The sequence below is a fragment of the Hipposideros armiger genome, unplaced genomic scaffold (genome assembly GCF_001890085.2).
Source record: "Hipposideros armiger isolate ML-2016 unplaced genomic scaffold, ASM189008v1 scaffold_313, whole genome shotgun sequence".
In the NCBI taxonomy this organism is placed as follows: domain Eukaryota; kingdom Metazoa; phylum Chordata; class Mammalia; order Chiroptera; family Hipposideridae; genus Hipposideros; species Hipposideros armiger.
Genome location: NW_017731663.1, coordinates 2,172,297 through 2,198,061, shown reverse-complemented (window position 1 = coordinate 2,198,061; position 25,765 = coordinate 2,172,297). Strand labels below are relative to the sequence as shown.

General features: G+C 41.6%; 1 protein-coding gene across 1 annotated transcript in view; it reads right to left on the bottom strand.

Moving 5' to 3' along the window:
- BARX2 (BARX homeobox 2) overlaps positions 1 to 11,435 on the bottom strand; it is a 66,714-nt gene extending 55,279 nt beyond the window's left edge. The window contains exon 1 of the mRNA XM_019660178.1: positions 11,239 to 11,435. Coding sequence (XP_019515723.1) covers positions 11,239 to 11,425 — 187 coding nt within the window. The 5' untranslated portion in view covers positions 11,426 to 11,435. The remainder of the gene's footprint in view (positions 1 to 11,238) is intronic.
- Positions 11,436 to 25,765: the final 14,330 nt, after the last annotated feature.

Below are 25,765 nucleotides of genomic sequence, written 5' to 3'. Positions count from 1 at the left end.
GAATCACAGTTCATGGACGTACACTGTGTCGAGAGGAGCCCAGAGGCTATCAGATGAGTTAAGTTCAGTGGTCACACAGCTGGACAGCATCAAGCCTATAATCTCCCAACTATCTCACTTCCTCCAAAGATTGCACTGCTTCTTGGAATTCTTCTGGAATCACTCAGAAACGCGAATCATCACTGAAAGACTGGCTGGCACACATTAAATGATTATAAATAGGTACAAAGGAGTTAATAGGTTCAAAATAAATTCCTGTGGAGCTGGCACATTCAATGGGCCTTGCTTTATATATCGTAGGGAGCCTCTATGGAAAGTAACAGACTTGAGTGCTAATTCACGCACTCGCGTACGATTATAGATAGTCTGGAATTGTAAATTGAAAGAGACAGGCCTGAGTTCCAATGTCAACTCAGCCACTTATTCATGTGGCCTTGTTGCTATCTGTTAACTGCCCTGAGTTTCACTCTCCTCACCTGAAAAGCCCTGGTAATTCTAACTATTTCATACAGGGTCTCCATTTATTTTAAATGCCTTAAGGTAGACAAGCACCTCGTGCTTGGCACATAATTACCACTTATAATTACTGTTATTTCTATTTTTCAGCGCCCTAAAAAGTGAAACAGATCCTGTTTATGCAGCTAATTGTTCTAACTGCCAAGGCCCAATGACCTAGTTTTTAAAAAAAACAACACTCCAATAGGATGTTCTTTTATGCTGTACTCTAAACTGAGGATTGAAAACAGGCTTCCAAGATACACAGCTGTCTAACATGCTAAGAGCAATAATGAGTTACCATGATATCCGGGGATAAAAAAATTAACAGCCTCCCCCTCCTCAAAAAAAAAAAATCTCCTCTGGGGTGATTTACCAGCTATTTCAATAAAATTTTCAGTCATGAGGAAAAAAGGACTTGGATTGGAACCTTATCAAAATATATTCTTCTCTCTGTCTCTCAGTGAAACTTGCTAAAAGTTACCATACATGTTCTAAATCCTCATTTGTCTTTTCCCCAAGTAGTTTCAAAAAGAAGATCCAAGGTGGTTCTCTCGGGTTTGCTGTCAGTGAACAGATTTTTCTGGGTCGCAGGAGCAACCAGAGTTTTATCTTCTGAGTTTTATCTTCCTTATGTATCTGCACAGTGGCTCTTTGGAGTGTCTTTCTGAGCCCCAGGCCTAGCTAGTTTCCTCAGTTTATGAGGGATAAGATTCCCCTGAAAGGATTCAGGAGGCAACAGAATACGACACAAGAGAAAGTTTCAGTCCGTTGGATTTGATCCCAGCCATCGTGCACACCTACTGAGGTAAGACAAAATGCTCCTGCCACCCACGAAAGTCTGTTCACTGGCAACAAATTTGATAAATCCACCGTCCTTTCAGTCACGTCCAATTTGGCCACAGTCCTCTAGATGTGATCATCAATTCCTGCTGACCGTGGTGTACTGCCAAGTGCCAAACAAAGTACAGTGACACTGGCTATAAATGGTCTGATGAGGGCCCTTGAGTGCCTTGATTTAGTACTTCATTCTCTGCCTACATATGTACTTAGGCAGAGAGGGCTGGTTTGGGAAGGGGAAACCCTTTGGCCAACTCTTGACTGTACATACTGTTTTATCCACATTAAGGAGTACTTTCCCTCTGAAGGGACACAGAAAGAAAGAACTCCCAAAGGGCCGCATTTTTGTTGAAATGTCTTAAAAGTAATATTTCTAAATTGGAACTACATATTTTGCAGAGAAGAGAAAAATGTCTTGGCTGTTAAGATAGGCTGAACACACCATCTGCCACCACAGTTGTCACTATAGAGTAATGTGGTCTAGGTTAACTTCTCCAAACCACAGGGCGATCATTTATTATCCCGAATAGACAGTGTTCTCTGTGCGATTACCATGGTGACGGTTCCCATCCCTTCCTAACAATCCCTGATACCACACATCAAAGTTTTAAAATCAAATTATAGTTACAGAATATAAAGAGAACTCTGCCAACTTATATGCCGGTATCAACATTATTCTTCCCTGCTAAGAAGCTACATTTATAAATTTTCAAATCTTTGGTATTCACAGCTGTCCTAAGACAATTTTTTTAAGTTGAATTGCCAATAGCAATGGACCACTGTCAAATGCCGAGGGTGGTATATCACATCAACAAATACTTACAAAAGCAAGATGCAATCAAAGGCAATTTATCGTGATTTTAAACATTAAGAAGAGGGAAAAACCCTAATGACTCTTGCTTGCATGATTACTGAGGTATATTTGAAAAAAACAAGTACTTCGCAGCAATTCCTTTGAGTCCTGGCCCACCAGCTCAGAGACCATTTATTCATATGCCAAAGCATTACTGGAGGGGAACAGCAGTTATCTGGGTGATAAATAATGTCCCCACCCACCCAGCATAAGTAAGTGGGATCCAAATGCCAATTTCAAAAGCCACAGCGGATGATTTAGTGAGTTGTACACGTGTATAATTATAAAGTGTTCTCATTTCTCCACTATGAGACCATACAACAAGCTCTGTATTGAAAAGCTTCTGTTTCAGGATAAAAAGCTATTAAGAACGCCATCAAAAGTTCCACAAAAATCATGAGTTTCATGGATATGTGGGGGTCTCCCATACTATTATTCTTCAATGTTTATATTATAAAAAATTTCAAACATACAGAAAAGTACAAAGAATAATGAAATGAACATTTGTGTACCCATGACCAAACTTTGTCAAATCTTAATGCTTGGCTATATTTACATTAGGCCTTTTCTCTTCCTTAATAAATAATTACACAGGAAAATAAAAACCTGTGGGTAGCCTTCCCAATCCCGTACCCTTGCCTCCCTTGAACAATATATAGTTTTAATTTACATGTTTTCGTGCATTCTGTAATGGTATCAACCCACAACTTGTTTTTTATCTCAGCATTATATTTCTAAAATTTATCCATATTAATACAAGTAGATCTAGTTCATTTTCATCACTGATAGGATTTCACTGCATGAAAAATACAGCCCTTACGATTTATCCCTTTTCCTTCTGAAAAGTAGTTAAATTGTTTTAGATTTTTCACTATCATAAACGAAGTAGAAATGAGTGTTCTTATACATGTGTCCTTTTGCACACATACAATGATTTCTTAGGGCGTACACACAGTGGTGGAACTGCCGGGGTTGAAGGATGTAGGGTTGCCTCACCGATTTCCAAAGTCACTATACCAAGTAATACTCCCACCATCCGTGTTTGAGAATGTCTCTTGCTCCATTTCCTTGTCATCAATTGATATTGTCAGATTCTTTAATTTTTGCCTATCTAATGAGTATGAAATGGTACCTTATTTTAGTTTGTATTTCCCTAATTACCAGTGAGGCAGGACATCCTTTCATGTTTACTGGTCACCTAGATCTTCATGCCTATGAATTGCCCGTTTTGCTACCTGCCTTTTCTCTTATTGTTTGTAAGAGAATTTACATATTCTGTGACTTAGGGAACGTTGCTTAACGTCTCAGCTTCCCATTGGTAAATCGGAGATAATAATACTTATCTCTTAGGGATGATTTGACGCTGAGCCAGTGCTTATTACATGTTGGAGACTCAAAAACAAACAAACAAACAAACAAACCGGATACTATTTCTCTGATTGTTATGAATACAAACAAGGCTCAGGATATAAAGTATTTCTTGCCTTTCTCCCAAGTTTGTAGCTCCCTTTGGAATAAGTACTGCACGACTTCAGAAAAGCAGTCTCAGCAACTCTCCCCGCCCAGTCTATTTCCCCATGATACGAAGACACAATATCAGTTACTTCGCTGTTTGTAAGTTACCATTAGGGAAACACGCAGTCAGTTCCCATATATATTGCTTAAACGAAACATCGAAGCTACTACACTTCCTTCAATCCACCACTGGCTGTAACCACCTGTATGAAATGGCCATGAGCCTGAACTGGTTAAGTTAAAGAGTAAAAAGAACTGTGGGAAGAGGGAGATGGACTGTGGAGGCTGGCAGGTAAGTTAATTTTAGGACGGGACCTGTCAGGTATTCCTAAGATGGAAATACAGCCATAACTTCATGAGATTCCACCAGGCCCAAAAGCACTCCATTTCCCCACATGTCATAAGCGATCCTGGTATAAGAAAAGCCAAAGGACAATCATCTTATCACTTACCATACACATAAGTTTTTTTGTAATAATGACCAAAAGTACACTGACATCACCCATGTGGTAGCCAATCTTAGTCAATGCACACTGAAAGTACTTATCTATCCCCAGTAAGAACATGCTCCTAAGGACATGTTGGTAAGCTAGAGAGATGCAATAAAAAGGAATCACGTCAGCTTCTCTGCTTGGACACTTAACATATTTAGTTTGGTGTTGAGATCCTCCCAGATTGGCTCCTATTCAGTCGCAACTTGACCTTTCCTTGGAGAAAGGCCGTGTTCATCCTTATGAACTCTGCCAGTGGAGTCAGAAAGCATATATAGCTGTCCTCCAGGCCTATTAAGTAGTCCTGACATCAGCTTCAATTGGTGGTTGGCAGGGTCCCTTTTCAGATGTACTTGTATAATACATTATCTAACATTCAGAATGATCTCCCTCCATATTCAGTTTCAACTGGCACTACGGAAGGCAGAGATTTTCCTTACCGGCTAACGAAAGAGACCTTCTACCCGCCTATGGTCTTCAGAGCAATCATGTGTAAGAGTCAACTGTAGCCCAAATATAATTAGACCATCTTCTGATATCTATCTAGGTGAACTGCTTTCTTCCTTAAGTGTGTGCCAAGTTTCCACATTCATGAAGTTAAATTGCCATATAAAAATGCCCTGGTGATGATGAGTAATTAGACACTGTAATGGAAAATTAACTGTGTTTTTATTTAGAGCATTAATTTTAACAAGACATTTCTTCTTCTAACTGTTATTAAGCTGCAATAAAAATAAATTAAATCCTGAGGGTTTGCAAAGGTGTTCTGGTTAAAAAAAATTTTTTTTGAAAAACCTCTCTTCCTGGAACCAGAGTACTTAGTTTACTAATACCACCAAGTGTACAAGGTCCTGATGTGAACCCCGTTATTAATAAACACCAATGCCAATTCTAACACTGTCATCCGTGCTGTGGAAGAAGAAAGAACAATTCCGACCTCAGGGGCAGCTAAAGCAGAGGCAGACTCTGGCCAGGTGACACAGAGGGGCTTTGCCACATGTGAACAGTCTTCATCCAAATACTCTCAATCCTTCTCTAATTTTCCTCCTCTTTGTCATGCCACTTCCAAAAGAAATGTGCCACTTGCTGCAGAGTGGTTAGTGACCATTCTGTGGAAGTTCTTGGTTAGAAGGCTAATCTAGCTGTGAGTGTGGGGTCCATCTCCAATGCCACACTAATAACACCAACTCCATGAGACAAGAATGGAACACAGTATTCCCCAAAAAAAGAATGTAAAGTGAAGCTTAAATCTATACATCTCATCCAAATCCTTGCAGCCTTCTAACCATATTCCAGTTAAGAGTTCATCAACGGGCTTAGCCATAGAACCCGAATTATTCTAATTTCACTTAGGCCGAACAAGTGGCAAAGCATGGCGGGGCAGGCTCACAGCACCCACAGAACTTCACAGGCTTAACACAAATGAAGAAACCTCAGATCCTGTGACCTACCTAGCTTTCAACCCTGTTCCTCTTCCTCCCCGACCTCAAAACAAAGTGCAAAGAACACCTAAAAATGCTCATGGGTTCACATTTATTCAGCCCTTCATAGTCAATGCTAAATGCCTGGCAGGACCCAGGCGCTGGGTCTCCTCCTCCCTTAAGGGACTCCAGCATGTGTCTAAGTCAAGTCAGCTTTAGCCATTTAGAGTCCATGCACTGACAGAACTTCAGAAGCCACCTTTGTTTTGCCCCTACAACCATTCTGAAGGACACTGCTACATACAAGGCTGAATTGAGTGGCTTCAAGAGTTTCCAAAAAAAAAAAGCTTTTTCCTTTTCCTTGTTCCTTTCTTTTTTTCGTTTTAGTCCCTCTTTAAAATTTAAAGAACCTTTTACAATCTTCATCTTTTCATATAGATTCCTGTGATATATCAAGCCTAACAATCTTTTCACTTAGATTCCTGAGGTATCTTAAAACTAGCAACTTTATACTGTCCACACTTGTATCACAAATTCTGTTTCAATCCAGAGGTACAACCAACAAGCACACTAGCTTATCTATAGGAAACTGGTTTTATAAAAGAGTTACTATATACGCAGTTTCATTTGAGTTGTATTTAAGGAGGTTAATATGACAATTTTGCTGGTGATGACACTCTTTAGGTGGAGTTCAAAGATAAAATTCCATATGGTAAGCAAAAGTATTAAATTGTCATACTGTTCCCCATCCCAATTCCAAACTGCCCACCATATACTCGAGAGAACAACAAAGAAGGGCTTGGCAATGGTTCTACCGTAGTTTAGAGAAATTGTTAAATACCCTGTTAGTCAAGATTTAGAATAAACTTAAAAATAATGACCCAATAACAGTGCCATTACCAAGCAAGTATAAATATTTGTTGAGTTAAATTACTGAATTAAATGATACTGAAAATTATAGGCATTTGGAGAGACATTTTAACTTGCAAACTAAATTTCTAATCATTTCCCCATTTGCTATCAAAAAATAAAAGTGAGAATCAGAGAAGAAACTGCTCATGAACCACTCACTAGTTAAAACTGACTTCTAAGGGAGCCCTCAGAATCTCTATTCAAGAAAAGACCTACAAAAATTGAAGGAGTAATGAGACAATAGCTGAGGATCTCAGAACTCAGCCCCAAATTTATTCTGACCCTGGATAAGTCCTGTTTCCCATGCATTCCTCGATTTATTCACCCTTATAATGGGGACAGGAGAAGCAGTTTTGAATAACTGCTAATAAAAGCCTGTTTGCCTCTGGCAGAAATGCAAATGCTTGTTCATAATGATCATTTTTCCTAAATGCAAGTTTACATTTCTCCATTAACATTCCAATGCCTGACTCTCAGTTCCCAAGATCCTATGGGTTTTGGTCTCTGACTAAAAGACAGCCAAGTTTGGGGAAACACTGGAGCCAATTCCTTGAAGCAGTAACCAGCTCCCTAACTCCCAAAGAAGTCATTATACACGTCCACACCTCATTTCATTTTTCACTGCGATGACACCCAATCTTTGTGATAAAAATGAACCCAAGGACACCACCCCAAAGAACTTGTTTCTCTTGGACCCACCAAAGGATAAAATGTTCTCAACGCCACCTCCTAAGATAAACACCCTTCCCCAGATGCCCCTTTTAATTGGCTGGTTGACTGTTCCTTGGGTGTGACTGCACAGATTTATCCCGGGTGTGTAATCAAGTTGGAAAAGTCTTCCTGATTTCTGAGTACTCTAACAAGAAAGAGTGCATAGCATGGACTGAAACTGTTTAAGCACCAGATGTGACCCTAGTACTTTGCAACAAAGTATCTTCTATTTGGGGAGACTGGTCTATGATCCCAGCTCTACAATTCCAGTCAGCTATATAATAAGACTGGCCAATAAAGGTCACAGAGAGATTCAACAGAACCATTCTGCCAGAAAAGGAGAAAAGAATTAGACTACGGTTTTAGTGGAATAATGAAAAGTCATGTACTGGTCACAGGTTGTAAAATGTCCACATATCTATATTCACTTCCCCCCAAACATGCATGTGCAAGTCTAGGGTAGTTCTAGGTTATAATATAAATTATAATAAATTATAAGTAATTAGCACAGTAGGTTGATTTCTCAGTATCCTCACATGAAAGCTCTTAGCGTAAATTGTTACATCCCTTTTTGTGTGAAGCAAGTTATTCATTTTTTCCAAACACCCCTCAAATTTAGAAACTGCCTATTTCTAAAGATCGGACTGAAAGAAATCCTTCAAAAGTTACTGTGCTGACACCCCTGCAATCTATTCCATCCTGAGAAGCTGAGTTTCTTCGAGTGACTCTTCCCTCCACCAAGAAACATAAATCACAGCCAGAAAAATCAAACAATGCACTCGAGAGTTAAATAGTATTTATGATATTGTAAACTGCACCTCATTTTTGGCCGTCAGTCACTGTCAATTTTCTAATGTTTACTAGCAATTGTTACTGATTTCCAAATGGCAATATATTTCCATTCTGAATGGGGGTTACTGTTATCAGATTTAAAAACAAGACCAACATGTTATATACTAAATTAATTCTAAACATATTCTACATCTCATCGATGGTCTGAATAACAAACCTGTCTTCTAACGAGGCTCTCTTCGGGCTTAGTTTTTAGATTTTATTTTAAATTTAATGATAAATGTTCCTTTAGTTTGGCTTGGAAGAAAAGAATTCCCCTTTCTCAAAGTCTATTATGCGACTTAGGAGATCTATTGGAAACTTAAATAAATTTAGAAACAGCTTTCTAAGACTAAAATTACCACATTTATAGTAAGGGCGGGCCTGTAAAATAAAGAATAATTTTTTTTGAAGATGAGTATTCCATCAGGGTTAGAGTGTCTAATAATAATAAATTACTTAATAAATTACTGTCAGGTGTTTACCTGCCTGATGAAAAATGTTTCCATTTCTCCATTTACCTGAATCCATGTTTTTCTGCCTGAGGAGATTCATAAATTGACTTTTGAATTACTAAATCTAAACAACATGGACTGCTTTACTATGTACAGGCTTTTTAAATGCTGTAGTTTTCTTTCCACCCCAATTTCATGTATTTAATGTGCAGGCTGGTAACTTTTTTAACTTAGTTTTCATTATTTTACCTTACAAGTTTCACTTGTTAGTTATTTAAATTTTAAAACAGCAAACCAAGGATGAGAAAGTCCAGTAATTTTAATTCCAATTTATGTCTTTCATTTGATTTGAACTTTTTGTATGCATTGGTTCCACCAAAAGTGCTAAATAGTTATCACTAGCCAGCAAAAAAAAAAATTATGGTTTCATTATGGATGATGGATTCCAGAACTGATTGTTTTTTTTTAATTAATAAAAAAAAGACTAAGTTCATCCAATGTAAGATTTTGATCCTGAACATAACTGTTAAAAGCAACAAAAATGCTTTGAAAGTATGGTATTTGCAAAACCTTTGCGAAGTCACTAATGGGATTCCCATGATCTAATACATGTAAGGCTTTAACTGTAATCGTAAACCCACTGAAAGCTTAGGATCTGAAAGTGTGGACTATTGTAGCCAGTTTTATGGGTTTAATTCCACTGGCAAATCCCAGTTTCTGTATTTTGAATCTCAACTAGAGCAAAATCACAACACATTTTCAAAAGAACAATGTAAAGAAAGCAAGCGCTGGAATGAGGGCAAGAAAACCACTGCCAACAACCACATTCTCCCACAAACTATCAATGAACTTCAAAAGCACAAGGCTAAGCAAAACTCTTAGTTCATGGTATATATGCAGTTCACTTTTAATGCTCATAAAACATCACATGAATCATTTTCTTTTCCTCTGATTTATTTCCCATACAAGGTTCAATAAAACAGAACTTACTCAGCCTCGACTGATGACTGGATCACTGTTTTTGGAAGCTATTTATTACTCCTTTTCTGGCATGTTTTCTTCTATGATCCAATTCCGTGACTGCTAAAAGCCAGGAAAAGCTGCCTTCAAATCAACTCATGGCACAAAGTCACTAAAAAAATTGCTGGCACTATGCTCTACCTTAGTGTTCAGAAGTTGTTCTGTTTCGTCCTAGAAATCTCCAAGTATATAATCTTTGTAGGGTGCATTGAGATTTGTGATTAAAATAGATCCTCTCTTTTTCCTCAAAGAGATTTGAGTTATTGTAGCAAACAATTACTTATGCTCACAAGATTCAGCCTACCTCACCTATCCAATATATATGTAAACTATTCATCCAGGGTTTATACACGGCAGACACGTGTAAAAATATCATCAAGAATATCTACCTTGTTTCTAAAATTTCTTACTTGTTTCATATATATATTTCTTGGTTTTTAAAATTCAGTATTACAAGTCTTGTTATGGGCTATCAGGCCAAATTCCACCTAACAGACAAAATTTATTTTACAAAGGCATAATTGAATATAGTATTGATTTTATAACCAAATACATGTAGGAACAGCTTGATTTTAAAAGAACTTTACTGTATAGATTTACACACATATTTACTGATTGTCCTACAGGGACTATCAATGGAACCAACAGAAAATATAGGATTCCAAGCATTGTGCACTAGCAGCTCTTGGCCTGAATGTTCTATAAATGTTTTTCAAAAACAATGCTACCTTTTCACTTCACTTTTTCAATGTAAGTATAATTAATGTATTTCATGCCACCCATGCAACAAACATAACCTCAAAGATTCTTTTGGTTTGAAAATACTAAATTTTTACCTTGAGTTGAAAGCACAGTCAAAAACTGTGATAAAAATTGCTTCAACTTTTTGTTTTATTGTGGGGTTTTTTTTGTTTTCTTTTGTTTTGCTATACCTACATTTGGATAGCCTAAATCCTCTCTTAAAGGACTCAAAGTTTTTTTTAAATACCTTTGGATTTTCTGTATAAACCTATAACTTTTTAATATATTAAGTGCTCTCTATCTTTACTATTGATTGGTCTTAGCTCTTGTAGAGAAAGGAAACCAGATTTGAGGAATGTTTTTATTGTTATCATTGTTGCTTTTCAGTCACTTAAAACTAACAGGGGTTGATGTCCTCTGCTTTCACCACCACCGACATATTCCAGAACTATATAATATTTCCTCAAAAGGAGTTCCTTTATAAGGAAAATACAGGATTTTGTTGAGAACCTCAGGATACCGATTTACTTGTAAAATTCCCAGTGGAGGCGGAAAGAGGTTGGAGTTAACTCAAAGTGAGAAGCAACACCACTTACTGAAACGATTTAGGCGCTGAACCAGGGTCAAGGGTTTGAACTTTCTGACTGAGAACGATAGCGGCGCTGGGAAGGAGGGAGCGTCTTCCTGCTCCCTCAACCTGCACGTGGGGCTCGCTGACTTCCCTTCGTTTCCAAACTGGAGATCGACACCTTGATGGAGATCGACACAGATCGACACAGGCTGCAGAAGTCTGTGCAACGCCAGCCGCTGACGAATTTAGTTTCCTGCGGGGCACGGGAGAGGACTCCCAGGGGCCCTTCCTCTCCCCCTCAGATGGGAGGACAGAGGCTGTAAAGCGCCCGACACGGACGTGAGAGCCATCGCACCCCACCATTCCCCCAGAAGGACCTTACCGGTACAGGAATGCAGGGGCTTGGGTCGCACGATCAACGACGGGCACACGGAATAGAGGGAAAGTTTCTCAAAGTAGTCGCAGGTCTCCTTAGAGAGGATTTCGTCGATCATGAAAGTCTTGTAGCGCCGCCTGGCTGCTTTGAGCTGGCCGGGCGAGCTCAGTCTCAGCTCCGCGTGGCAGTGCATGGTGAGCCGGGGCAGCAGGGGCTGGCGTGCCGGTGAGGTCTCTGCCCCGCGCCTTGGCAGCGGGGGGAGGCGGCAGAGCCCTGGAGGGGCGCGGAGGGGAGCGGGCACCCGGTGCGCGGGCCGCACGTCTAGACCCACCCGCAGATCAGCATCTTCGCCGCGCCTTTTTGGGACAGCGCAGCTGTCAATCAGCCCGGTGCGGAGTCGCGCCGAGGGGCGTCGGCGCCCAGCCCGCCTGTGCCACCCGGGCGCGGGCTTGCGCGCCGCGTGCCCGCCGCTCTCCTCGCCTCCTCCCTCCTGTCGGCGTTTAGCGCTCCTCCGCCTGTCTCTCTATTTTAAGACACTCGCTTCAGCTCTCCTCCCCGCCCCCCTCCTGGGACGAGCTCCAGGTGTGTTTTTGTCGAGTGTGCGCGCTCGGGTGTGCGCGCGATACGGAGAGCGCGCGCCGCCCCGCCCGTGGGCCTGGCCTCCGCCGGCCGCTGCTTCGGGCTGGTCCCCGCGCACCTCCTTCGCGCGCGTCTCACCACCCTCCCGGCCCCGCTCCCGGCGCCCGCAACCCAGCGTCTAGGTCTCTGAGTAGAAGTCGAGGCCTCACCAAGGCTCCCGAGGTGGCGGGCCATAGAGCTGGCGTCCCTGGTACCTGCCGCCTCAGTGTACCTTTCCCCTTCCCCGCGTGGACCCCCCGGCCGTTCCTGGAGGCCTGCGGCCACCCTCCCGGTTCCCTACGCACGCAGCCCAGCCCGCGCGCGCGGAGCATGGGGAGTTAGCGCCGATAGCAAACTTCACTGCCCCTGGGATATCCCAAAACATGCATGACCCTTGGCCTGTCCGTTATCCCAGTAATAAACTGTAAAAAAAAAAAAAAAGTAACCAACAAAAACGTGTGTTCTCTTTGTATTTTTAAACTCTGTTTATAAACTTTTTCAGTCGCTGAAAGGGCCATCACAGCGCGATATCCAGGCGCCTGCGAGCCCTTCGTTCGCTGGCAGTGCGTTCGCGGCATCTGGGAGCGACTGACACTCCCCGCAACGCGGCTTTGGTACCCAGTCCCTCGCCTCGCGCAGGGTTCGGGGAGCCGCGAAGACACGTGTTTATTAGGCGGTTGACCTTCGTCCTCCCGGCGCCTGCTATCAGAGGCCGTTCCAATCCATATCTTTAGGAACTTTTGTTTTCAGTTGGAACCGTTCGTTGGGCGAGGGGACCACCGCCCAGCATCCACGCCGGGGCGGCTCCCACTGCTCAGGTCCTGCCACCGCGCCGGCGGTCAGCCAACACCGCCCGGAGCGCCGGGTTCCCACGATTTGTCTCCGATTTGGTGTGCGTGGGGCCGAAAGGAAAACGTGTAATAGGGAAATTAATTAAATACGAAGATGGCCTTCTCCGAGACCGAGTTTGGAGCTGATGACATTTCCTTACTCGAAATCTAGAAGAGGCCCGAGTCACCACAGGCTCGCCCAGGAGCCCAAGTCGCCGCGGAAGTAAGTCGACCCGCACGCCTGGGCCGGCGGTTGGACTCAGAGGCAAGGGACACAACTGGGGCAATCATCATTAGGTGCTTGGAAAAAATAGATAGTAACAAACCAAATCAGAGCCAAGCATCAGACACGGCCCTCAAGGAAACTTGGAGAAATTTCATTCCCAAAGTGTGTGTGTGTCCTGGCGCCCCTCTGTCCCCTCCTCTCCATTTACATTCGTTTTCCTTTATTCTCTTAATCCACGCAGAGGCGGCTCCAAGGCCCGCCAGAACTGCGGCCAGGTGTCCAGGCGGCGGTGCGCGTTGCGCCGCAAGGCCGGGAGGTCGCCGAGCTGGGCCCCGAAGCGCCTCCGGCTCTGGTGGCCGGTCCCCGCGGCCCGTCCGCTGTTCCGCGTGGAGCCAAGAACCGCTCTCCGCTCAGCCCGGGGCTCGCCGCCCCGCGCCAAGACTGAGGCGGTTCTCCAGAGCGAGGGCGGAGCAGGGGCCGGCTGCGCCACGAGCCGGAGAGGGGTCCCAGGGGCGCGGTATTAGCGCCGAGGACAGCCTTGGGTGGGGAGTTACATTGGCCCCTTGGAAAGTGCGGGCCTGTCGGCAGCGGCCGAGAAACGAGTGTTTGGCGGGATTTGAGAGCGGCGTGGCCAGGGGCGACCCCACCAGCAGCGCGAACTACGGGGTGGGCTCGAGCGCTCGTGGTCCAGCGCCTGGACTACAGCCTCTCCATTCCACCAAAAGATTCTAGCGAGGGACTGAGCGTTACCTGTTAGGACTGTCATGCCCCGCCGTGCGCTCGCAGAATGTGCGCGCTCCTAGCTACTCTCGGGAGCCCTGCTTTTGCACTGTCCTTCTTTTCCTCAACCTCTTTCTTCATCATGCACTTATTTTACCCTCTCGGGCGCTTCCCTTTCCTTTAACCGCCGCTAACTCCTTACCTCTTCTCCCTCCCATTTCTTCCTTTCTCCCACTGTTCGCAGCACTTTCGCCCTCCTCTCCTCTATGCAACTTTCCCCCTCCCAGTCTCTGCAGCCTTCTGCCCTCGCTTCTCTTCTCATAGTCTAGCCCCGTTTTTATCTTTTTTTCCCTTCTCTTCCTTTCCTTGCTCCTCCTCTTACTCTTCTTGCCTCTCTTCAAACCCGGCTCTGGAGCCACGCTCCTGGGTCCCTGCGCAGCGGCGCGCTCCCACACGGAAGGCTGCGGGCAACTCACAGGAAGAAACAGCGCAGAGGCACCAGCCTCCAGGCCAGGCTTGAATTCGCCTCGCCTCTGCCGGCGGGCAGCGCCCTCCAGCCGTCTCCCACCTCCCCCCTTCCACTCGACCATTGGCACAAAAGTCGCCAAGAATCTCCGGCTGACTGGTCGTTTGATTTGAAATCCTTGGATTTTCCATCTTTTCTATTTTCTACTACAGAGGCAAACTACCTCAGAGGGAGGGGGTCTGGGGCACAAGTCCCCAGGTGTAATGGGGAAAGGGATTCCAGATCTTGAAGTCTGGAGTCTTCAACCTCGTTGTCGTTTATAATCAAAGCTGAGCTTCAGTTTTTCATTTGTAAATGTAATCATAATACCTACTTCACAAGGTTGGCCTTTCATAATCCATGCCTTTACACAAGCTGTTCCCTTTATAGGAATGCCTTCCCGCACCCCAGCCCCTCCTTCCCACTGGGCCAGAAAAACTAGTTCAAGACCCTTCTCAAATGTCACCTCCTCTGTGAAACGTTTCCCCACTCCTCAAGGCTGTGATTTCTACCTCGGTCTTAGTGGTTCCTTTACTATCTCAATGTTTTTTTTGCATGTTTATTTCACCCACTGGGCAATGAACTCCTGGGGGGCCAATTCCTTGTGTGTTAGTATCCCTCTTGTATCACCAATACCAGCATACACCTGGCACAAAGTAGGTTGTCAGGAAATGTGTCATGAATTAATGAATGCATGAAAGCTGGGATAATCATATCGTGTGTGAAAGGCCCAGGCAAGCGATGGGACTTCAAATCTTAAGTAGTTGCACTGAATTTGTCTTTCTCCTTAAATGTGTCTCTCTTCTCCTTCCTTGATATTTTTGGTGTTTTAGCAACATTATCTGGCCCAATTCTCATTTTGTTCCATCTCCCTCTCTCCTGCTCTCAGGCTGTAAAGGGCTTCTGTGTGAGGAAGCACACCCCAGCTGTCAATCACTACGTGGGGCTTTGGTCAGGAAGAGTCAGGGGTTTAGTTTCCAACATTAATGAAGTGGCTGAAACAGCAAACATCTGCCAAAAAGACTCAAACCTTTCCAGCTGCTGGAGACCCGCAAACATTTTCCAGCCTCCTATGATTGTACAGGGGCAGCGTCTGCCCCTGTATTGGAGAGGAACACACACAGAGAGGAACAGTGCTGTCTGCACCCAGCCGCTTAGGCAGGTATTGAAGGGGATAAAAATTCACACACTCCAGCAGGCTTCAGGAGATCAGGCAGCTCCCCTCCCCAGTCTGGCACCTGATTCCAGGAGAGAGGGCCAAGCCAGAAAGAAGGGGGCAAGGACACCTTTGCAAATGTTAGGATACTCTGACAACTACGAGAAACCAAAGAATCCTTGTTTCCCATTTCAGCTCACGCCCAGTAACCCCACTCAACTAGAACATAAAATTTAATAAAGTGGTTTTAAAAAACCCTAGAGTGGCATTCGAATTGTACCTATTGTATCTAAGCCTAGGACAACTCAGCCTGATTTTTAATTTAACTATCCTTTTACAATCTTGGGCTATTCGTCCATGTAGATATTCAGAAGCAACCAGGACATAAGTCTTTATACACTAATTCATTCCCAACCATCTTTTTTTCAAAAGGGGGGAGGGGGAACAAAGGGACTTCTTACATTCTAGTAAAGTGTGCTTAATAACTTGTATTTCAGTCGCTAAGTTTTGAAATAGTTTCAGACGTGCAAAAGCAAAATAGGGGAAGCCTTGTAAGTTAATATTCCCCTGGGCCCCAAGGCCCATGCCAAAACTGCTGTATGCGGAGCCGGGCACAGCAGCCTTACATAACAAAATGTTAAAGGAGGTGTACACGGAGGCCAGCTTATTTTTAATGATGATATTAATTTACAAAAACTGCTCTCCTACATTGTAAAGCATCTTTTTAAGAGAGGGCACAAATGCAGCCCACTTGACAAATGGGCTTGGAAAGGTCTAGATAGGTCCTTGTATCCTTTCTCACATCTTTCTGGAGGAAAAGTGTAAACTGGAAAAAATAAGACAATGGCTATATATACAGAGTGCTGAACATTTACGTGAAGAGTGAAAATGCAGTAAAACATTTGAATGTTTCCAAATTTTTAGAAGCTTGTTATACAGATTAGAATTGTTGGCTTTACTGATCATTTCCTTTTTTAAATTGTGCTATCCTGACATCAAACAGCCCTATTTCTGCAAATAGCCTGCATGCCTCAATTATCCCAAAGATATAGCCTGGAAAATAAAATTTAATCTCTCCTATCTTTGTCATAATGTTGTAAAAATAGATATGGAAGTATGGAGTAACATTGGTTTTGACTTTTTTTTCACATGATATCACTTCACTAATGAGAAAGCTACAACAAGAGAGAGAAAACACTCTTAAACATGCAGTGGGTAAGTGGAAAGAACTTTTGAGGTAGGCAAACCTAACTTCTGAGTTAGAGTTCCATTTCCAGCCTAATCACTTAGTAACTTCCCTGACCTCCAGTCTTCAACCATAACACATGGGTGATGATAGGCAACTCAGAGGTTTGCTCAGAGAATTCCATGGAAGACTGTGCCGGGCAGTAACTCATGAAATGCCAGTCTCCCCCCACCTTTACTTTGAGTTCGATAAAATAAGCAACTCACTATCAAAAACCATCACAAAAATAAAACTGCATTTTAAAAACCATCAGAACCTCTGCTGTTTCAGATGTGTTTAGGGTTAGTTTTTGCTCAAAGTCCGGCAAACAAAGACTGAGAGGAACAGGCATAGGAGGAGTGGGGACTATCCTTAACTAAAGTAAATGGCCCTGGCCACCAAAAGTCCCTAAGTGCTACTTAACATCTGGCACCTACAGCCACAGACTCAGCACATCTGCAGGCGTCAATCATTCTAACCAGCACTTCACAAGAGATTGGCTCATTTATAGTTACTCTTTTGTGTGAAAAAAAAAAAAAGCAGGCATGATCTTGCACCTACTGGGTGACGTCTCAGCCAAATCATTTCATAAAATATTTTTCTTCTCTCCTTTGCCTCAAGCAGGCCTCAGTTAGGCTTCATGTGAATTTTCTGTAGTCTTCCCTAACACAGGGCCAGTCAGCAATCCAGCGAGGCAGGATTTCGGAGATCAAGCGTTTGGTGAGTCGGTCATTCACATTGCCAATTATCAAGAACAAGAAGGGTCCTGTGTCAGCCAGCATAGGGAAAGACTTGTGGAGCGAGTCTGCCTTCTGAACACATGAAGGAAAAAAACAACTCACAGAGAGCTTTGAATGATTAAAGAAGTTTGGTGGCATGATTGTTACTATGTTAGTTCAGAACAATGTATACCAAGAACACTGGGTGCCGTGTGTCAGTCAGAGAATGTAATGATGTCTGCTCTTCGGGTCCTTAAGAGGACCTTTGTACAAACTCCTGGACGCAGATGCTAATCACCTACTTAGGTCTAAATGTAGAGGGATTATGTGTGTGTGTTTACATGTGCCTATGCCATAATCTGTAAGCTTTTTGTTTTGTTTTGTTATTTGAGGGATGAAGAGAGGGGTAGGAAAGAGGAATGGAAAAAGGGAAAGGAGAGGGATTTGAAAATCTTGTTTACTAAACAAATTCAAAAGAAATCCTTAATCTTAGAGGGGGGAAAAGAAAATAGAGCCGCATGAGTTCTCCAGCCCAAATTCTCAGCCTAGGTTAGCAGGCTTTCCTGCATGGAAATATGTGTAGACTATTTCTTTTTCTAAGAAATAAATCACAATTTGAAATGTTTCTTGTGATGATAAGCTTTTAAGAGAAAGTTGACCTCTATGAGCTATTTATAATAAATATTTTTTATCATCAACAGAGATTACAACACAGCAAATATGCTCAAAGCAAAATGGAGAATCAAAAAATAATATGGAAAATTTCTGATATTAAACATTCTCATATAAAATGCTCAAAAACTTAAGAAAAATGCGAACATTTTCTGGATAATCTGAGTTGAATGAAATTTTGCTTAAATTTTTTTCACCTAGGGACTTTTATGCAGAGAAATACTTCATTTCACTTTGAACAGACAGCCTCAAAGACAATTTTTATAGCTCTCTAATACTGAAACTTTTCCTTGCTTATGTTCAAAGTTACAAGGATGCTCAGATCTAAATAGACTAAATTACCAAAGTAAATGAATGAGCTGCTGCCAATCTTTGTGCATTTCAATTACACAAGCAGCCTGCCCTTTTAAATGGGATTTGAAGTCATCACAGAACAGAGAATCTCCAATTCTATTGCCAGTCCACATCTGATACATTTACTTAAGTCAATTTTTGAGTCTCTTAGATTATGTCTACATAAGCTGCCAAAACATCTGGTCATTTCAGTCAGTTCAATAAAAGATTCTGCCAAGTCAGGGGGAAAAATTAGTCAAATTAGTCATTTGTTTAGGCAGAACAATGGGTTGTTTTCTCAGGGTAGACAGCAAGTGGCTAGAGCTCAAAAGGCTTTGGTTTCCTCTTCTGAAACCAGAACAGAGTCCATAGTTCTTGAAGGAGGTTGTGGTTTTTATCAATTAATGTTTGGAAGGTGTTCTGACAGATCTTCAGTACAAAATGTCATGGATATGAAGATGACTGAGCCATGTCTCTGAGACAATTGCTATGTCCTCAAAGTTGGGACTATGCCAGAATTAAGCCAGACTGGTGTTTGCTAAATGTTGAAAAATAAAAGTAGCAGTGCTAGAAATCACAGAATAGTGCTTGTTCCTCTGTAATTTTCTGGCATTCCTGTGCACATGTGTCCTCACTTTAAAGAAATCTGACACATGATTTGAATTACCAAATATCAGTAAATACAGCTTTTCATCTGACGCGCTGTTGCAAAACATGCTTCTCTATAAAATCAAAACAATCCAATCTTTTTATTTCTCCAGTCTCTTATATGATATCATCTATGGATATTTGGAATTCATATCATTATCTTTATGGATCACATAGAGATAGCCCCAAAGAGAAACAAATGCTCAAAGAAGGGGAGGGAGAGTTTCAGGATCCCAGCCCAACATTCTGCTCATGTTACCTCATTTTCCTTTTACATTAATGCTCTCACTCATGAACTAAAAATCCTCTGATCTGAAACGTTCTATAAAATGATTGGTTCAGAAATCTGTATTAGAATGCAGGCTGTCACTTCAATAAATGCACTGCACTGGAAGAAGAAAACATTTTTATATTCATTTGGGAGCAACATTAAGTGCCGATAACCCACCCATGTCTAATTTTTTATGGCTTTGTTCTCTGTGCATAGATTTGAAGTTTTTATAAAGCCATAGGCAATTAGAAATAATTGTCATAACTGAATAATGTAAACTTTATATTAAGGTCTGAGATGACTCACCCTCCTACTGAACATACCAGAGTACATGATCTCTTAGGCTGATGTGTGTGTATCACTTGTGAAATGTCTAAAGCTTAATTGTTAAGTGTTAATTGTTAATGAATTAGTTATTTTTAAAAATTGTTTCTGTCTCCTTTAGAGAGAAAATAGCTCTTTACTTCAAAAATGAATAAATTAAAAGAAATCAGTTTTCTAGGCAGGAAAAAGATAATTTTTGAGAAAGAGAAAGAGTTGTAGTTAGAACTTCAGTACGAGGAGAATCCTAACTTTCCGAAAAACTAGAAATTACAGCTAATAGCTCATACAGGCTGAAGGGTAAAATGTGGGGTTCCCCAAAGGAATCACGATCATGTAGCCAAGGGGATGATTTTTGTTTTGATCATTTTCATTTTGAGATTGGAGGCTGGGAGGATGAAGACGTTTTTGAGATTAGGCAGAAGGACTCTGGACTAAGAGCAGGATAAACTAGGGAGATCAGAATGGGGGAGAGAGCGGAGGGTAGATCGCACTTGACTTCTTGTGAAAATAACTAGAATTGTTTTCCATCTTTAAGGATTAACTCTGCAGAGTTCATGCCTTTCATTTATCCAGTATAATTTTAGAAAAGTAGAGCTGACAGCCCTGAAGACAATGGCGTGGAGAACAGAAAGGGGGCAGGGCATGAGGGGGGCATTGAAGAAATGAGAGAGAAAGAAAGGGTGGGTGTCAGTGAACAGAATATGCAGATAGATTCCTGAGAACCTCAACATGATTAACGAGCTTGCAGAAAAGCATACGCCTTCAAGTTCAACCTTCAGAATATACACATGCGCGCACATATACACGTTAAAATAGCCTACAAATAGCTTCCTTCCCTGATGACAAACTACAACGTAATTTACAAGGTAATATTGTAGAATACAGAGACCCAAACAAAAGAGTCTAAATTAGTCACCTACTGTGTGTGGGAATGTAAACTGGTATGAAATTTCTGGAGGCCAGTTTTGCACCATGTCTCAAATTCAAAATCCAGCAATCTCAATCAAGGAATTTAAACCAAGGTTGTGGTTTTCAAATATGATTGTGCGCATAATAATCTCCTAGGAGAGCTTATTTAAAAACTCCCAATTCCTAGTTCTCTTCCCCAAGAGTATTTTTGGTTTAAGGATTGACATTTTTAAACAAGCAGCCCTCTTGGTTTGGCTACTGTTCAACAAACAGGGTGCTGAAGAGATAAAAGTGGGAAAAGCCATAAGCAGAAGGAAATAGGTTAGTTCTATTAATTCCTTAAAATTGCAGAAAACTGGAAAATATTTCACCTATCTGAACCTCAGTTCCCTCATCTTCACAATAAAAGTACATACTCAATGCCATTGTTATGAGATTAAATGAGAATTCTTTTAAATGGTTTAGACAATGGCTGATAGACACATTGTTAAAAATCTATAACTGTTAGCTATTATTACTGCAATGTTGACTGGGGTGGGGGGAGGCAAATTTAAATAATAGAATGTATAATACAATTTAATTCTTTATATACGTGTGTGTATATATACGTGTGTGTATATATGTACATGCAGAGATGTCCAAAAGTGTGTTCAAATATTAACAATGATAATGTCTTGATAGTGGGATTTTGAGGGACTTACTTTCATTTCTATAGTTTTGAGTATTGTTTTAGAATTAACATTTGCCATATCCTCCCACCCAATATTGTATTTAAGTTCAAAAATATAAAGGGTACTTCAATAATATCTTACATTTGCATAACGCTTCAGAGCACTTTACAGAAAATTTCCAAATATCTTACTTCATGTGAGCCTCACACAGTCCTGTGAATGAAAAAGGAGGTGTCGTCTCATTTCTGTTTTACAGATGAGGAAACTGAGGATAAATGGTTCACTTGAGGATGCAATACACAGCTGAAGTTGCAGACTAGTCTCAAACTCAGGTCTTTTGAGTCCAAATTCACCATACCTTTTCCTGGATGACGCCTCCTTACTGATTCCAATTATATTCCCCCCCCAAAAAAAAATGGGATTTCTGATTTACAATTGTCTATGTTTCACTTAGTCCTCCTCAATTTAAAGAAATGCTAAGCACTTGATAAAATTGAGATAAACTGAATATTAAGAACGCTGATATGAAAACATATTAAAGTCAGGAAATATCAAAGTTAGGTCTCTGATAGAAACCCTAACTGTGTCCTACCGCCTTGGCTACTAGGCAATCCTCTAAATATAGAGTCCCAATCACTTGTTAAAAGTTAACAAATTTGATGAGCAAGAAATGTAAGTTGATAATAATGCAGAATGTGGACTGTCAATGATATTTCTCTGAGTTCTTACACGTTTTTCTCCTTCTAGCAATCAAGCCCAGGCGTCTGACGGAGTTTTAGGGCCAAGCAGGTGTGGCATTGACCATGTCTGGAATCAGGAGATGATTTGAAAGGTGCAGCAAAGCCTGAGTTAAAAGTGTGGCCGTCACTGCCCTCTACCGGATGCAAAGGAACTTCGGCGTTTGTGCTGTGGAATCATGTCTCCCTCTATTGACAGAAAAAAATTACATCATCGAAAACAAGCTTTAATGAGGTGCTGAATCCGTGCTCATTACTGTTCCCTTGTCTCAGAACATTATCTTGGCACTGAAGCGCACATGGTCTCCAGTAGATATCACTTAATGGGTCTTCAACGCAGACATTTGAGTCATTCTACCAACCGCGGTCAAGTTCTCTTGGGGGCTCCTTAATCTCAATTATGTGTCAGAAGTGTCACTGGTTGTTATTCTTTTCTAAAACAGTGAAGCAGATCAGGGGACACTCTAGATTTCACAGGAAGGCTCTTTGCTGGTCTTAAACTCTAATTTTAGTCTTAATATCCTCAGTATCACTGATTTAAACTCTCCATCAAAAATAATTTTATACAACTTAATTCTACTTCTGTTAAATAAAGGTTTTTAACAGGGAGGATATGAAAGCAGCACATAATACAAGTAGAAAGTCTACAGCACACAATGGCAAGATCCAGGACTGCACCCCCACATCACCACGGAAAAGAATGCAGCCTTAGTCTAACCTAGGTTTGTGGGTCTCAGCCATAAGTAATGGGCCTACTTTCCCAAACCAGTTTGTCTCAGAGATCTAATTAGTTTATTGTGCTAAATTTCTCATATGTTCACCAATATGTACATACATTTACATTTTAATTACATATGTTTTTCTACTTTAGATCATGGTTTAATATACCCAGTTTTATGAATTGGATGCACTTATGGTACTATGAATTTATAGATGACATCGGGTCTCCTTTCACTTATGTTAAAGTTGAAGGTCTGGGGCCAGCCGAGTGGCATGTTGGTTAGGAGTTGGCTTCGGACGCCAGCTTGAATCAGAAGGGCCCTGGTTTGGATCCCACATGAGGGCCAGTGACACTGTGCCCTCTACAGCTAAGATGGGAAACAACAGCTCAACCTGGAGCTGGGCTGCCGTGAGTCACTGGCAACGGCGTAGGTTGCAGTGGGGCTAGCCAGCAGTGGGTGAGATTTTGTGAGCTGCTGTGAGAAGAGGTGAGCAGCTGACCATTGGCCGGTGAGTGACTGCCTCACCGGGAAGAGCGCAATGATAATACCAACATGAGCCAGTGAAGCGACGTCCTCCACAACTAAACTGAAGAACAAAAAGGACAGCAACTTGTCTGTCCCCCTTCCCCAATTCCCCAACGCTGTTCCCCTCCCCCAATTCCCCAATAAAAAGCTTTAAAAAAAAATAAAGTTGAGGGCCTGAAAAAAGAGTTGAGGATCTGACTAAAAAAAAGGAAAATCTAAGAAGCAAAATGTTAATAACAGGATGAACATAAAAGAAGAGAAATAAGAAAAACTCATTTTTTTTCCTACCAGGGGAGAAAGCCCTGACCCTATAAATTGCAAATTCAAAACTGCCACCGACTTTGCTATTGTCTCATAAAAAGCCTACTTCCTCATTCTCTCTTTTCTTGCAATGGGTCAACCAAAGCAAACCAGTCTTGCCAGGCATGAAAAACAAGTTTGTATAGGACTACAGCAATCGTTCCCCCAACAAAATTTTCAAAACAAAACTCTAATTCATGTGACTTGCTGAAAGTGCCACAAAACTATGGACAATGATTAAGACGATGGCAGAGGTGCTACATTCCTCATCATTGTCTAGCCAATCAGATAACTGAGTTTGGGGACATGATATTGTTATATTTCAGGGCATTTAATACCACATTTTTTAATGGCACCATTTTCTTCTAAGCATTATACTACATTGGCTTAATTGTGGCATGTATTGCAATTCTGTGGTACAGATAAATGTATACAAATTGAATATAAACATAATTTATTCTACAAATATTTATTGAGCTTTCACTTAGCCCCAGGAACAGTGCTGGTTGAAAGAAATGTACTGGTGCAAAATACACCCTCCCTGTCCTCAAAATAATAGATCCCCTAGTGGAGACGAGTCAACAGGCAGCTATACCAAGATTATATCCTGGGAACTATGGGAGCACAAAATAAGGGGCACCTAACTCAGTCGTAAGAGGGATCAAGAAGGATTTCAGAAGGAACTGTCATCTAAGCTAAGACCTGAAGGAAAAGTATGAGTTAACAAGGTATAAAGGAACAGGAAGAGCATCAAAGGCCTGGAGCCAAGTGAGTGTCTTCCTCCTGGGGCCTGTGGTAGTTGAGTGTCGCTAAAGCATAGCTTTGGAGAGGACAGTGTCAGGAGAGAGTCAGAGAAGTAGGGCCAGATCATAAAACATGTTTAAAGCTGTGTTATTGATTTATATTTTATTCTGAACAAGAGAGCTCTGAAAGATTTATAGTGGGAGAATGACATAATCAGATTTGGGCTCCGGAAAACCCTGGTCACAAAGTTTATAAAATATATATTAGAGCAGAGCAGGAATGGGTACAGGGAAACGAGTTAAGATGTTACTGAGAGGTAATGGGCTTCTGAAGTAATGGAGATTTTTTTAAATGGAGAGATTGAAGTGCTTTTAAGAAAATAGAATTCATGAAACTCGGATTATTTTGATGTGACACCCATTTAATATCCACCTACTTAATATACAGAATAAAAAGAACTCCTACAACAACAAAAAGAAAATAAACCAAATCACCCAATTTTAAAAATGGGGGCCGGCCGAGTGGCATGTTGGTTAAGAGTTGACTTGGAACGCCAGCTCTGAGCACCAGGCCCTGGTTTGGATCCCACATGAGGGGCCAGTGATGCTGCGCCCTCTACAGCTAAGATGGTGAACAATAGCTGAACCTGGAGCTGGGCTGCCGTGAGTCGCCGGCAACGGCATAGGCTGCAGTGAAGCTGCAGTGGGCTGCCATAAGCTACCGAGAGTGGCTGGCAGCCGGCATGAGTGGCAGGCAGCCAATGTGAGCTGCCAAGAGCCACCGTGAGTGGCCATCCAGTGGCCGGCAACCGATCTGCCTCACCTGGGAAGAGCACAATGATAATACCAAAATGGGCCAATGAAGCGACGTCCTCCACAACTAGACTGAAGAACAAAGGGACAGCAACTTGTCTGTTCCCCTTCCCCAATTCCTCAACGCTGTTCCTTCCCCCAATTCCCCAATAAAAATCTTTAAAAAAAAATGGGCAAAGGATTTGAATAGATATTTCTCCAAAGGAGATATACAAATGGCTAATGAACACGTGAAAAGATGCCCAATATCTTTGGTCATGGGGAAAATGTAAATGAAAACCACAATTACGTATCACTTCATACCTACTATAATGGCTATAATCAAAGAAAAAAATAAAAAATAACAAGTGTTAGCAAGAATGTGGAGAAACTAGGACCCTTGTACATTACTGATGGGAATGTAAAATGGTATAGCTGCTGTGGAAAACAGTTCTTCAAAGAGCTAAACATAGAGTTACCATATGGACCAATAATTCAGTTCCCAGATATATGCCCAAAATAATTCAAAATAGGGATTCAAACAGATATTTGTATACAAATGTTTATTACACCATTATATACAATAGCCAAAAGATGGAAGCAACCCAAATGTCCATCAACAGAAAATCTGATAAAGAAAATGTGGTATATACATATAATTCAAATATTATTCAGCCATATATTTGAATGAAATTCTAATATATGCTACAACATGGATGAACCTTGAAAATGTAAGTGAAATAAGCCAGACACAAAAGAACAAATATTTTATGATTCTACTTATATGAAACACCTAGAATAGGCAAATTCATAGAGACAGAAAGTAGATTAGAGGTTACCAGAGACTGGGGAGAGAGAAGAATGGGGAGTTATTATTTAATAATTGC